At 58.6% G+C, this 14736-nt stretch overlaps 1 protein-coding gene across 3 annotated transcripts; it reads left to right on the top strand.

Annotated features, from left to right (window-relative positions):
• Window positions 1-576: 576 nt before the first annotated feature.
• On the top strand, window positions 577-14462 carry OSGIN1 (oxidative stress induced growth inhibitor 1). Of its 3 annotated transcripts, XM_057712917.1 has the most exons (8): window positions 629-657; window positions 2844-2877; window positions 3821-3957; window positions 8046-8149; window positions 9302-9438; window positions 10332-10523; window positions 10770-10861; window positions 13147-14462. In XM_057712917.1, exons 4-8 carry the CDS (start codon window positions 8083-8085, stop codon window positions 14093-14095), a joined length of 1437 nt encoding a protein of 478 aa, XP_057568900.1. In that variant the 5' UTR covers window positions 629-657; window positions 2844-2877; window positions 3821-3957; window positions 8046-8082; the 3' UTR covers window positions 14096-14462. The 3 variants fall into 3 exon arrangements, with proteins under 3 accessions (XP_057568901.1, XP_057568900.1, XP_057568902.1); XM_057712918.1 differs by lacking the exons at window positions 2844-2877; window positions 3821-3957 and having other exon boundaries at window positions 577-657; XM_057712919.1 differs by lacking the exons at window positions 629-657; window positions 2844-2877; window positions 8046-8149 and having other exon boundaries at window positions 3473-3957.
• The last annotated feature ends 274 nt before the right edge of the window (window positions 14463-14736 follow it).

The raw sequence follows: 14736 nt of genomic DNA, 5'->3' as shown, positions 1-14736 counted from the left end.
AAGTTCTGCCACCCATGCTGTGTGACCTCAGTCTCAAGATTGGCCTCTCTGAGCCTCAGCTGTGTATAAAGAACCCTGTGTCCACAGTGCCCAGCCTGGAAGTGCCCAGCAAGTGTCAGAGCCGAGGGAGCCACCCCAAAGGAGAGGGATGAGGAGGGGCCGAGAGCAGCCCCTTCGAACAGTCCTGGGATTTCTTAGGGAAAAGGCTTGATCTGGGGGCTGAGGGGATCTGTTTCAATACCAGGACCCCCAGGGAAGCGCCCTGAGGCTACCTCGCCCCTCTCTTCCACTGGTGCCCCAGTCCCGAGCACCTGCGGGGAGGTTAGGGGGCGCCTGGGGGGCAGGGGGCTGCACACCAAGTGCAGGCTGCTGCGTGGGCTCCTCCCACCAGCCAGGCCCCTGCCCGCAGCTGCATGGACCAGCTGTTACCACCTTGCCAGCCCCACGCAGGCGCTGCAGGGCTCGGAGGAGGCAAGTGAGGCTCAGAAGCGAGGTGCCCAGCCGCGTGCCACGCCCCAGGGTGCGCGAGCATCGGAGACGGTCCTGGAACAAGGCAGGGCTTTCGGTGCTAAACCTGGGAATGTCCGGAAGGTCCGGTTTGCACGAGAAGCGGGTGCCAGCGTCCCGCAGATGCCAGTGAGAGCTGCGTGTGTAACTGTGAGTTTTCCAGTAGTCTCATTAAACAAAGACGCTAATTTTAATAATATATCTCACTTAACCCAAAATGTCCAAAATATTTTCGTGATTTTCACCTCCACATATATAATCCATATAAAACTTTTTGAGCCATTTTCCCTTTTCTTTTTTAGTTGTTTTTCGTTTTTACTAACTTTGAAATCTACTGTATATGTTAACTTATGGCTAGATTTGCCCGGTGAGACACGGGCTGCCCTGGTAACTTTGAATTTTAGATAAACAACAACAAAAAGGCTTTTTTTTTTAAGCATAAGTATATCCCAAAGATTGCATGGGACATACTCGAGGTTTATTTCTTGTTTATCTGAAACGTAAAGTTACCTGGGTGCCTTTGTTTTTATTGGCTGCATCGAAGCCCTACTTTCAGCACATTGGAATGAGGAGGCTCACCCTCCGGGCGCATAATAGTCAACGTCATGGCCAAGGAGGGGAAGGGGCAGGTCTGCAGGAATCGGGGCACCCAGTGGAGTCCAAGAAAGCCGGTCCCGCAGAAGTCAAGCTGCAAGGAGCTGTCTTGCCCTTTCTCTCCGTGGCCCCTCTAACCTTTGCCCGTTCGTCTGGCTGTGACATTATCAGTCTTTTAGTGGGGCTTTCTGGAAGCAACTCCACACGTTCATTTCTGATAATGTGCTTCCAGGTAAACAGGTGACAGGGAAGAAAGTCCATATCCCACCCACCGTCCTCCCGTATCCGCAAAGTTTCAAAATCTGGAAAAGGGGTCAGGGCGGGTGGGGGCGGTGGGGCAGGCTGGGGGGAGGGACCGGCCAGACTCAGAGAGGGGGGTCCCCGCAGCCCACCTCCTCCCCAGGCTCTCCCTCCAGACTCCGAGCCTCAGCCTCGCCCCGCCCCACCACGCTCCGGGTGGGAGTCTCTGATCCTAGAGTGTCTCCGTCTGCCTCGGTGTACATACCCCAAACCACCGGGAGGTTGCAGACCAGAGCCCTGGGACGGGGCAGTGGAGACAGCGGCAGGGGGCCTGCCGGGGAGAGATGCCGCCTGGGCCAGAGGGGCATCCGGGGCCACTCTGCTCCCCCGCTGTCGCGGCTCTAGTGTGTGCAGACCCCTGGCTGGGCCCTGGTGTGTGTGCAGCGGTGCACATCAGGGTGTCAGGGAGTTTTGGTGACGAGGCCACGCTGGGACAGAGGCCCAGAGAGGTAGGCCACCGGCCCCAGGTCACACAGCACAGGAGCAGCAGAGCTAGAAGCCAGCCAGGGAGCTGAGGCCCAGAGCAGGGGACTTCCCGCTGCCACCTGCATGTTATGTCACACTGTGTCACATGACGTCAAGGGTCCCCACGGCCGAGGACCCCAGGAGGAAAGGACTATGAGTGCCGTTTCTCCTGGGTAAAGGGAGGTCCCGAGGGGGCAGTGCCTTGCTCAGGCCGCACTGCTGAGCCCAGACACCAGCTCTCCCCCACCACGCCACGCACTGGGTGTAGCCCTGCCTGGACCAGGGGCCCGTGCCCCAGGGTCTCCCTTCTCACCCCAGCTCCTCACGCTGCCCCCAAACCCTTGCCACCAGCCCCTCCCAGTGTGGGCACCTCTCTCTCTCCCTCTCCCCACCCCACCCCCACGCTACAGGTCCTAGCAGGGCTCCGCATCTTCACAGCCATCTTTCACCTGGGGCCCCACCCCTGTGCCCCGAGGAGCCCAGCAGTCTTCCAGCCTGGTTCCCCCCTTCCTGCCTCTCTGTGCGGATTCTGCCCTGTGCCTATCCCAGGGAGGGCCCTTGTCCCCTGTGGCCACCAGGGCCAGGACTAGGGGAGAGACATCACCTCGAGCACAAAATGCAGGCGCAGCAAAGCACTCCATAGTCAAGGCACCAAGTGTGTTCATGCAATATTTTTAAAAATCAAAAGTAACGCCCCCAAATCCAGGATGAACAAAATATCAACGTTCTAAATAAACACAGCACTGGTATTCTGATTTTTTTTTTTTTTTTTTGCACCGGGCTCCCGCATAGCTCAGCACAGCACAGGTACAGATCCTGCCTTTCTCTGACATTTTAACATTTTTGTTTGTATTGGACTGGGGGCATTTGTGTTGGATTTGGGGGCATCTTCGGATCGTATGAATCTTTTGCCTTTGACTAATTTTGATTTTTTTCAATTGCGTCAAAATATGGACACTATTTTCTTGATCACGCAGTGTGCTGGGCATCCCCTTACGTTTTGCACACAAGGTGAGTGCCTCCCTGCTTCACCCTGGTCCCAGCCCTATGGGGCTGCCCACGCCACCCCCCCCCCCCCCCCAGCCACAGGGCAGGGCTGGCAGGGCAGTCCCCAGGCAGGAGAGGAGGACGGCAGTGATAATCTCACCAACAACGCACTGAGGTCTCTGGGGCAGGTACTGCTCTCACTCCCTCCTGCCCTTCCTTCTAGAGCACCTGCTGTGGTGCTGAGCGGGCGCTCGGGGTAGAGCAGAAAGGTACGCTTCTCTGCCACACAGAAACCACATCCTGCTTTGAGGAGAGAGACGATAAAATAATAAAATGAGTAAGAATCAGCAGAAGGTGAGCTGTGCAATGCTACAGGCTCGAGAGAAAAAATAACAAAGAAAAGATATGAACCGGGGAGCAGGCTTCATGTTTTAGGCACGGTCACCACGAGTGACATCCCTGAAATGCCATGACCACCCAGGAGGGAGGGTTGTTACTCAGCCCTATTCTCAGAGCAGGAAACTGAGGCAGCCTGCCCAGGAAGTGGCAGAAGTGGGTTCCCAATCAGCGCGGGCTGGGGCCAGAGGACTCGTTACTGGGGCTTGGGGTGGGGGGAGGGGAGAAGGGAGGAGACACCAAGTAAAACCTGGTGGAGTGGGGGACCTGGACGTCTTTCTCCACTTAAAGGGGCCGCCTTGATGGTACGTTGGGCGGGACTGTCTGCCTCCCTAAGGGGAAAGGCAGGTTGGCTCAGCCTGGCCATCCCCCAGACCCCGCCCCGCCATGGACCACCCGGGAGGTGGGCCCTTTAAGGCCATCCCCGGGGCTGGCAACGTGACCGCCCTCCCTCAAGTGTGCAAGTTCATTCATCTAGGGGCCCCTGCTGACTCACGCTTATGAAAGTGATTTTCCTGGCCCCGCCCACCGCCCGCCTCTTCCCAACCCGTGAAATACCCTGGCTTCCCAGCCTCTCACAGCCTCTTGGAGCTCCAGCGGGGTCATGGGCGTCCTGCTCCCTCGGCCGGCACCGTGACCCCTGATTCTCCTAGTGCCCGGCCAGGCCACGCTCACCAGTGCAGTGTCCTCGATCTCTGCCCCCGGCAGGTGAGTGGCGCGGGCCGGGCGTGGGGGGTGGGGATGAAGCTAGCTTGTCCCTGGCAGGGGTGGCCTGCAGGGCCCTGGAGCCAGGCAGGGGGGCTCCAGGGGGTCCTGAGGGTGGCCCAGCTTGGCTCCTCGGACCAGCGTGATGCCCCCTCCCCCAGGGTCCTCCTTCACCCATCCTGGCCATGCCCATCTCCAGGTGCCTGGCACCCTGAGCCAGCAGCTGCCCTGCCCGCTCAGAGTACATCCCCAGCCCACGTGATGCTGCTCTTGGCAGGAAAGAGAGGTGTGGCCAGCCTGGGCAGGCTGCCCGGCGCCCCGAGGCCACTGGGTCCCGAAGGCAGGCTAGGTGCTGCCCTCCGGGACCGACCCCCTCTGGGGCTCTCACGGTACAGAGGTCCCAGACACCTGCCCTCGGCCCCCGCCCCCGGGGCCCAGGGACTTGGCTTCTCACAGGAGGGTTGGGGATGCTGAGAGTGAGGGGTGGGTCCCAGAGGGTCTGGGGAGCCTCGGAGCTCTTGGGGCTCCAGATGGGGGAGGCTCGGGGCGAGGGGGAGATGGTACCTGGGACGGGCGCTGGGGCTGAGGGCTCACCCTGGTGACTCGCAGGTGGCATTTGGGCTGACAGAGCACCTCCTCATCCTCCCCCTGCCATGGCCTGATGTCATTTTCTTGGTGGCACTGTTGTCATGCTGTTTTCCCCAGAGGGGACTCACCCCACCCCTGACAGGTATCGAGGGGCAGAATTTGGGCTTGGGGGCGTGGTCTCCGACATTCCTGGGAAAGACACCTGCTCCCTCCCGACCCCAGTTTTCCCCTCTGGGCAGTGGGTGTAAGAAGACCTGCAGGGCGGGGTGGGGTTGTCATTAAAGTGAAATGAGCAAAAAGCCGCCACAGATTCTCAGTAAGTGTGGCCACACAGGTACCCCAAGTCTTAGAGCAGTTTTAAGCTTGCATAACCCTAGAAGTTCCAATGCTACAAACTCCAAAGAAAGAAAAAGAAAAGAATTGCACCTTGCAAGGTGCAATTCTTCCCATTTCTTTTGGGCTTATTTTCTGTCTAGTGAGCTTGGATGAGTCTGTAATGTTAACTTCTTGCGGTCAACATTTGCCGCCTCCAACCAGAGGGACTCCAACCAAACTCCAGTTCACATGAAGAACTGACCTTCCCAACTCCACAAAACTAACAATGCATGAGAGGAATGGGAAGTTGAACTTTCAAATGAAAAGTTGGCAGCACGCGCTCCTCCGAGGTTTTGAGGGCTTTGTCTAGGGACTCCGGCCCGGTCTGTGTCGCTGCACAGGAAGCAACCTCTCAGGTCAGCCTCCGGGTGGTGACCTCATGTATGGCATCCAGAAGCTTCTGGCAGCGAGCACTTGACTTGGAGTCCAAAAGCCCTGGTGGTAAATGGGGCCCCTCTGCCTCCTGGAGGCATGAAAAGGGGGCAGTCTGTTCTGATTCCTTACCTGTAAACGGGGGCGTCTGCAAGGTCCCTCCTTACTGGCGGTGGGAGGATTCAAAGGACGTGGCCCCCAGGTGGGGGTGCTCGTGGGTGCTGGGGGCAGGTTGGCACCCGTTCTGGGGGGCTATGGGGTGTCTAGGTGGTCTCAGCCCTTGGTGAACAAAATAGTTTCATGACCCCCTTGTTCTGTGACCTCAGGGGCGTGGCCTCACCTCCCTGAGCCTCAGTGTTTTGGTCTGTAAAGTGGGCTCCGTGGATTAAAGGAGCTGATGCAGAAGGAGCCATTAGCAAGGGTGTCACCCGTGTCCCATTGCTGCTATTCCTGGGGACAGTGAGGACGGGCAGGGCGGGGCCCTGGGGCTGTTGGAAGGAAGTGCTCTGGGACCTACAGCCCTGCTGCCCAGGGCCGCCAGGCACACCCAGCGGCTGGTGCTTGGTGAGAAACTGTGCCCTCCCAGCTGGGAGCACCGGCCACGTGGCCTCCCTCCCGGACACCAGTGCTGGGACAGGGCGGCAGGGCGAGCAGGGATGCATGCACGTGCTACACTCAGCCTGGTGGAAAGGGCCTCTGTCACACACTGTCACTCTGTGTCACCCGGCTCGGGGGGCACAGAGAAGGCTCTGGAACAGGGCGGCCTGGGCTCAAACCCAGCTCAGCCTGCACACACTGGGGCAAACTCCTCGCAAACCATACAGGGCTGTGAGAAGCTCGCTGGGCCTCAGTTTCCCCGCCTGTGACACAGGAGGGATTGTGCGAGGACTTGTAACCACCCAGTTCAATACGGATTAAGTTAGTAACATCAGGTGTTCAGCGCACCCTTGGCACCTGGCTACCTGCACGGGAGTCGGGAAGTGTTCGTCCTCTTGTGTTGTCCTTGTCAGTGACAGTGGTGTCACCCCGCACTCCTCTCCCCAGGCGGACAGCACGGGCCCCTGCAGGGAACCAGGCGGCCCCTGACGGGGGGCACCGAGGAGGGAGTCCTTAAACGCCACCTCCCCCCGTGTGACGCCGGAGACGCCCTTCACCCTCTGAGCCTCCCTTTCCTTACCTGCCAGGCGGGGGTGCTGCCGCCCAGCTCTCAGGGTGCCCGAGAGGCCTGGGTGCTGTGGCGTAGGTGCAAGCTCCTCTGCCCGCAGAGCACAAAGTGCTGTGCGAAGGTCTGCTGTCGTCGCTGTGGGGGTGACACGCAGGTCCTCCCACCAGCCTGTCTGGGCGGCCGTCCCTCGTCCGTCTGCTCGGGCCCTGCCCGGCGGTGGGCCCTGGCGCTGCTGTCACTCTGCGCACATCAGAGGCATACGCCGGCCTCGTCCGCCTGTTTGAGATTTTCAAAACATGTGAATTAGCTGCCCACTTTTCCAAATCAGAGAATTCATATAAAAATCCGGATTTCCGCCTTTTATGGAAGAACCCCGAAGGCCGGCGATGCCGGGCCCCCATCCCTGGCTGCTCTGGGTTGTCTGGGCCCCATGGCTCCCGCTCACCCTTTTACTTGCTGCGAGCACCAGGTCTCCCTGGGGACCGGCCACGTGGTGGGCAGCGTGCTTTCAGGCAAAGCCTCGGCTCCGTCGCCCTGGGTTTAAAAGTCGGCTGCGCGGTACTGAGCAACTTGTGCAACTGCTCCAAGCCCCAGTTTACATATCTGTGAAGTGGGATAATAGCACCAATCGTGCTTCCTGCATAGGGTCAGCGTGAGGAGGACAGGACAAAAAAATGTGTCAAACCCCCGGGACATAGAAAGTGCCAAGTGCCCACCCACACCTCACGCGCTCGTGTGGATGTTGCCCTGTGGCCCTTGGGACAGCAGGGCTGCTGGAGAGTGGGTGAGGCCAGGGCCCTTGTGAGCTGGGCTGGGGGGATGTGGAGAAGGTGGGTCTGGACTCTCCTCTGGCACCTGCAAGCCCTAAGAGCAGGGTTTGGGTCCCTCTGAGTGATTTGGCCTATGGCCAGCAGGGGGTGCCAGTGCTCCAGAGAGGAGCAGGTTTGCAGGCGTTTCTCCCCAAACCAAGAGGCTCAGGCTTCTCTGCCTGTTCTAGCATAGCCCCTGGAGCAGACACTGAGCTCTGGTCTCTTCCCGGTGGCACATCTTCTCCAGGCAGGTGCTTCACAGACAGTACCTGTGTCCCCCCCCTCCAGCAACCCTATGGAGTAGAGACAATTATTATTCCCATTTTACGGATGAAGAAACTGAGGCCCAGAGAGGTCCAGGAATGGGCCCATGGTCATCAGCTCAGAAGCACCTCTGCAGGGCCAGGGCCAGCGAAGACCTGAGGGCTGGAATGTGGGGTGGGGACTGTGGCTGTCACAGAAGTGCTGTGCAGGGCTTGACCCCGGTCGGGCCGGGGGGGCCTCATGGGAGATGAATAAGCTTTGAGGATGTTACTGCCCCTGCTGAGAGGGGGAGCGTGGAGTGAGGCTCAGATGGAGGCGACCAGGCTCGGGGCAGGGATCCCTGCATAACTGGGCCTGTTAGAGTGTAGCAGGTGTGAGAGGAAAGTGTCATCCTGGTAAGACTCAGGGAAGACCTTGGACTTGATCCTGAGGGCCACAGGAGGCCACTCTGCAGCTGGGAAGTGACTCTGCGTGACACCCAGGCTCACCGAGTGGCTCCCCTTCCCCTGTGCTCCCAGGTCGCTGCCAGCCCCGAGCCCCCCGCCAGCCACGACCATGAGCAACTGGAGGGAGGACCACCTTGGTGCCAGCAGCTCAGAGCCCCTCCCGGTGGTCATCATTGGTGAGTGCCGCCCAGGGCCAGGGGAGGGGCTGCGCTGAGCCCCAAGCGTTGGAGGTCAGGAGCATTCACTCTGTGCCCAGTGCACTGTGCCCAGCAATTTATAAAACATCATTCCACGTGATCCTTCCAGGAACCGGAGAGGCTAGAGCTGAGTGCTCTGCAGAGCTTGCCCAGCAAGGGCGGGAGTGGGGAGGGGGTTGCTGGTTCTGAGCCTGCGCACGTCCTGGGCTTTCCCTGTGCCTGGGTGCCTGATGGAGGGGGACACAGCCGACACAGATTGTGGTCCTGCCTTTAGATCTGCAAAGCTGGGGGACAGAGGGCCCCTCCCTCCAGGCAGGCATCAGGTTGAACCCCATGAAATGGCCATTTTTGTAAGTTAAAAACAGTTGAGTGTCAGCGATTTCATATGGTTCGTCCGAATAGCTGTCTGCACATGAGTAAGACTCAGAACAGCACAAGATAAGAGAGGGGAAAGACAGATAAGAACAGAAGTGATGTCACGAGGCTAACTGCCTAAGAAATGCCACTGGTAAGCGGCGCGATTCATCTAGACCCGGGGGCAGGCGGCCGCACAGGTGGCTTAGTGCCCATCCTGAGCGCTCCTGGCCCCCCAGCTCGCCCCCACAGCACATAGCCATCTGTGCTCTAATATTTGTACGCCTCCCTCTGACCGACTGCACTGTCAGTTCTGGAGGACTGGACTAGTTCTTCGTAATCTTGGGATCTGTCATGCTGCTGTGTGACTACAGGCACGTCACTTACCCTCTCTGTGCCGCAGCTTCCTCAAGTAGAAAAGGAGGAAAAGTAGCATGGGCCCGGCTGAAGTCGTTGGGAAAGCTCAGCGGGATGACGCGTGTGCTTCGGGGTGGTGGCGGGGCCTGGTACAGCAGCGGCGGCTGTCAGTGTCTTATTATTTTGTTATTATTAAAATCACTTGACACAAAGCTTGATGCATGGAAAGCACAGTAAATGTCAGCGGTTATTTCCACAGCTTTACGGTTGTTAAAGTGGCATTGTGCTAATCAATGTTTTATTTTTATTCTTGGGTGAAGAGCAAATCAACGAACGAGACAGCTTGAGACCAACGCCCTCGGTGGTGGAGGTCTCTTGTGCTCAAAAGCGGTGCCCTCTCACCCCGCCCTCTCTCCCCAGGCAATGGTCCGTCAGGCATCTGCCTGTCCTACTTGCTCTCGGGCTACACCCCCTACATGAAGCCGGAAGCCATCCACCCGCACCCCCTGCTGCAGAGGAAGCTCACTGAGATGCCCGGGGTCTCCATCGTGGACCAGGTGGGCTTGAGCCCTGGCCGGGGGAGGACACCCCCACTGCAGGGAAACTCTCCCAGGCAAAGATCAAAAGGATGCGTTTGTGACACATAAGACCAAACGTGAGAGGCCACAAAATCAGCCACAGAAACTGGGAAAGAGGGATCACAGCTGTCTTTTCAGACTTACAAACACCACATCGGCTGGTCTCGCATCCCCTAGACCACTGATTCTAAACCCGGGGACAGTTCTGCCCCCCCTGGGGCACTTGGCCACCTGGAGACAATTTCGGTTGTCACGACCGGAGTGGTGACAACCGGAGTGGTGACACCATAGGCTTAGAGGGTCAAGGCCAGGGATGCTGTTACACATCCTACAATGCACAGGACAAGCCCCACCACAAAGAATTATCGAGCCCAAATGCCAGTAGTGCCAAAGCTGAGAACCCCTGCCCTAGATACTGCAGGTCCACCAGCCCCTGCTCAGGAGGGCTTACCAATCCCCCCTCCGCACCCCTCGCCTTCCGGGAGGCCACTCAGTGTCCACCTCCCACTTCAGGCAGCATCCATCCACCTGGTCCCCTCACACCATTGAGCTGGTAGATAAGGAAGTGAGCTGGCATTGGGTCTAGATAGGCATTTTTCAGAGTACCTTCTACAGGACACCCATCCCTCAGTATAATATGCAGAGAAAAATGTTCCTGCTCTAGTAAATCAGAGAGATACTGGGTTTGGCAAAATTAAACAGGTAAATGACAGCTGCAGGACTTGTCAGGGCCTTTAATTTGCTGATGTGCATTTTCTCCTTCTGGGAGGCAGCATTTCTCAAGCTTATCTGACACTCCAGTATTAGCATGGGAAGGCAGGACCAGGTGGCCTTCCTCCGATGGCCCCACTGACTTGTGTCCCCCTCCCCAGGACCTGGATTACCTGTCTGAGGGCCTTGAAGGCCGGTGCCAAAGCCCTGTGGCCCTGCTGTTTGATGCCCTCCTGCGCCCAGACACAGACTTTGGGGGCAATGTGGAGTCTGTCCTCACCTGGAAGCACCAGAAGGAGCGAGCCATCCCCCACCTGGTCCTAGGCCGGAACCTGCCTGGGGGGGCCTGGCATGTGAGTGGGGCCCAGATGGGCTGAGGGGACGTGGGCCAAATCTACGTCAAGTTTTGGGGAGGGTGGAGGGTCCCTCCCTAACCCGGGTGAGATCTCTTCCATTTCCCACCTTTCCCTATTCGTTCCCCCCTCCTCGCCTCCTCACTCCCCACCCCCACCAGCGCCAGCTAAGGCCTCCCCTGCCCTCCAGCCCTGCATGGGTCGGGGCCCAGCAGAGGCTTGGACTTTGGTCTGCTTTCCTCCTAGTCCATTGAAGGCTCCATGGTGACCCTGAGCCAAGGCGAGTGGATGGGGCTCCCAGACCTGCAGGTCAAAGACTGGATGTGCAGGAAGCGAAGGTGAGGCCGCCCTGGAAGCCCAGGTGGGTGGGGGAGACCTGGCACCACCCCTGACATTGAACTGGGAGCCAGAGGTCAAGGGGCTTCAGGGCTCATCTAGCCTGCCCTTCCTCTTACTCCATCAGGGAAGCTGAGGCTCGACTGGGGAAAGGACTTGCCCAGGACCCCACGGGGAGTGAGCAGCAGAGCTGGGTTCACCCGGGACTCCCTGTCCAGTGCTCCTGCCATGTCCTCCACGTGGCCTCCCTGTAGCATCCCAGGCTGTAAGGAGGGGGTGACAGCCAGTCCTTACCCGCCATGCCCCTGCCCTGGAGCCCAGGCTCCCCAGTCCTCTGGCTTCCCTGCAGCCCCTCTCAGTATTCTGAGCCTGGCCCGGAACAGTCTCTTTTTTTCTAGATCAGCTAATAGGATGCACTTAAAAAAAAAATGTTTCTGCATTAGAAACATAACCATACTATAGAAAACTGAAGCTTGAGAAAAGGAAAACAACTGACCCCAGCCCCACACTCCTACCCACCCCTGTCACGTCTCCGGGGATTCTCTTCCCATTGAGTTTCCCGCTTCATCATGACCACATTGCACACTTCTCACCTCCCCGGAGAGACAGCTGAATCACTGAACAGAAAAATTCCAGCCCCTGCTCCTCCTGCGGCACGAGCCTTAAAACTGCCCCGTGCTCAGGCACCACCACCTGGGTGGCATCTGCCCTTGTACGTTTCCTCTGCCCTCAGGGCTGTGACGGCGGGGAGGGGACCTGCTGACCCCACCGAGTAGACAGCCGGCCTCTCTGGCAGCTCAGTTTCTGCCCCTCCTGGGTTCACTGTCTGTCGCTTGGACACAAAGACTTTTTTTGTCCCTGCAAATTTGATAGGAAGACATCCGGGATGGTACAGTGATGTGTTAACCAACAGACAGGAACATAAATTTCCCTTGTAGACACACCCTTTTCTATCCTACTCTTAAAATGTAACATTATGTCATAAGGATGTCACATGGCGATTACACAGTGTTTGCAGCCGTCCTTTGACATCACCACATAATATTTCCGAGAGAGGGTGAGCATCTCCCCTGAGTAATTCCTACATACCAGGCCTTGCGCTTAGATGTCAGAGCCAAAAGCCACGACAGACGCACTCCCTGCTCTTGCGGTGCCGCCATGGTTCCTAACCCCCTTCGCAGTGGTGGAGCTTTCATTCTTTCTGCAGTGCCAGATGCAACATCTTCTTAGGACCGTCCTTTAAAACAATTTTTACTGAAACAGAGGAGGGGAGATGACCAGCCCACAGACGTGAAGTCCAGAGTTCCGGTTTCAGGAGCAGACGAGTTGGGCTGGCTGGAGTGGCCTCAGGGGATGCGGGCTGAGCTCACACTACAGTCGTGGTTGTACTGAAGGCATGTCACAAAGGATTCCCTTTAAGTGAGTCGATCGGTAACAACGTGTCCACAAGTCAGGGAAAATAACTCACGTAAGGTCACCCAGGCAGCTACAGGAAGGAGCGGAGATGATGTCAAAGCCTGGGCCTCACCCAGTAGCGCTGGCCCTCGTCCTCGAAAGGGTGGCAAAAATAGCAACAATAACAACAATAATAGTAACATACTAATAGTCTCCGCTGCTGCGCTGCTGCGTGTGCTAAGTGCTTGACACGGGTTATTCTTTAACCCACTTGTGTGCTGAAATACAGGGACATACGGAGACGTACACAGTTCATATGCCTACAGGGGGATGCCATGTCTCAAAGTGGAGACACCTGTGCTTCGGCCGCCCAGACTCAAAAAAACAGGTCCCCTACTAACCCCAGCAGCCCCTCAGAGCCCTCCCAGCACCACGCCCTTCCATAGATTAGTTCCTGAACTTCATAAAAACAGAATCTGACCACATTCATGTAATACATTATTTAGACATTGGAGGAAATAGCAGTGGCCGACCTTATGCACTTCCTGCCCGTCAGGTTCTGTTCTAAACTCTCCGTCTGTATCCTCTAACCTTCTCGATGATGGCCGGGGATGGTGCTGTCACCACGGTCATCCTCATTTTGCACAGGAGGAGCCGGGGCAGAGGGTTTTGGGGCCACAGCTCACTGGTGGCAGAGCCCAGGCCGTCTGGCACCAGAGGATACACTCTGACCCCCACCCTAAGGAGGTACCCTTATCAACTCCATTTTACAGAAGAGGAGACTGAGGTTCCAAGAGGTTAAACCACGTAACCAAGTCCTACACCTCTGGGTGGTGCAGCCACCGCCCAGCTCCAGGGCCTGACACTCACCCCCCCTTGCCCTTTCCCCCAGAGGTCTTCGCAACAGCCGGGCCACTGCCGGGGACATCGCCCACTACTACAGGGACTACGTGATCAAGAAAGGCCTGAGCCACAACTTTGTGTCCGGCGCCGTGGTCACGGCCGTGGAGTGGGGGACGCCCGAGCCCAGCGGCCCCGAGGTCCGGGACCCCAGCCCCCTCTTCCAGGTGAACGGCTTCATGACGGCCGAGGACCAGAGCCAGCAGCCCTTCTCTGTGTGCGCCTGCAACGTGGTCCTGGCCACAGGCACGTCCGACAGCCCGGCCTGGCTGGACATCCCCGGGGAGGCCCTGCCCTTCGTCCACCATGATCTGTCGGCCCTGGAGGCAGCCACGCGGGCAGGCATGGTGTCCGCATCTTCGGATCCCGTCCTCATCATCGGGGCAGGGCTGTCGGCGGCCGACGCGGTCCTCTACGCCCACCACTACAACATCCCTGTGATCCACGCCTTCCGACGGTCCGTGGACGACCCCGGCCTGGTGTTCAACCAGCTGCCCAAGATGCTGTACCCCGAGTACCACAAGGTGCACCAGATGATGCGGGAGCAGTCCATCCTGTCGCCCAGCCCCTACGAGGGCTACCGCAGCCTCCCTGAGCACCAGCTGCTGCTGCTCAAGGAGGACCACCAGGCCGTGTTCCGGGACCCCCAGGGCCTGCAGAAGGTCTTCGGCGTTGCCCTGGTGCTGGTCCTTATTGGCTCCCACCCCGATCTGTCCTTCCTCCCGGGGGCAGGCACGGACCTCGCCGTGGACCCCGACCAGCCACTGAGCGCCAAGAGGAACCCCATTGACGTGGACCCCTTCACTTACCAGAGCATCCACCAGGAGGGCCTGTATGCCATGGGGCCGCTGGCCGGGGACAACTTTGTGCGGTTCGTGCAGGGGGGGGCCCTGGCTGTGGCCAGCTCCCTGCTGAGGAAGGAGGCCAGGAAACCGCCCTAGCACCTGGCCTGGCATCCTTGCACCCAGGCCCTAAAGAGGAGAGGAGATCACCACGGCCCTGCTGGACACAGAGCCCGTCCCAAGATGCCCCAGTGATGGCAGGGGGCCTCTGCTGGCAGGAGACAGGAGCAGCCACAAGCCCATGCCACAGGCCTCTCAGATGAAGAGTGGGAAACCCAGGCTGCCCGGACTCAGACCAGGGTGGAAGCAGTAGCCACAGGACAGGGTAGGCCCGGAACTGTAATTGGGGGTGAAAGCTGCCAGTGCGAGCTGGGATCACCAGGACCAGCTAAGCACCGAGCCAGGGGGACTCCAGGCCCCACTCTTTTCAGAATCAGGTCCCAAATAAAACCAGCACCTGCCTCCACTCCTGCGTCTGAGGGTTCTGTGCTTGGGGAGGGGGCCAGGTGCCCAGGACCCTGCTCTGGGAACCGGGGAAGGGGGGCGGGGGGAGGAGCACAGGGCCATGTGGGAGAATGTCCTCGGGCTGGGAGGGTGGGGGACAGGATGGTGCCCCAAGTAGAAGCGCAGCTGAGTGGGGAGCAGAGGAGGCAGCAGCTGTGTCTGAGGAATGGGTGCTGGGGAGCCTTCCCGCCCCCGCCCACCCCTCCAGTCTAGTCCCACCCTCTCCCGCTCTCCCT

Source organism: Hippopotamus amphibius, chromosome 16, assembly GCF_030028045.1.
Source record: "Hippopotamus amphibius kiboko isolate mHipAmp2 chromosome 16, mHipAmp2.hap2, whole genome shotgun sequence".
Classification (NCBI taxonomy): Eukaryota; Metazoa; Chordata; class Mammalia; order Artiodactyla; family Hippopotamidae; genus Hippopotamus; species Hippopotamus amphibius.
The sequence above is the reverse complement of the archived record's forward strand: the minus strand, read 5'-3'. Positions and strand labels throughout refer to the sequence as shown.

Coding starts and splice junctions, on each gene's coding strand:
- OSGIN1 (XM_057712918.1), top strand. CDS start 8,083: ATGAGCAACTGGAGGGAGGACCACCTTGGTGCCAGCAGCTCAGAGCCC. Junction 8,150..9,301: donor CCTCCCGGTGGTCATCATTG/GTGAGTGCCGCC, acceptor CTCTCTCCCCAG/GCAATGGTCCGTCAGGCATC. Junction 10,862..13,146: donor TGGATGTGCAGGAAGCGAAG/GTGAGGCCGCCC, acceptor CCTTTCCCCCAG/AGGTCTTCGCAACAGCCGGG.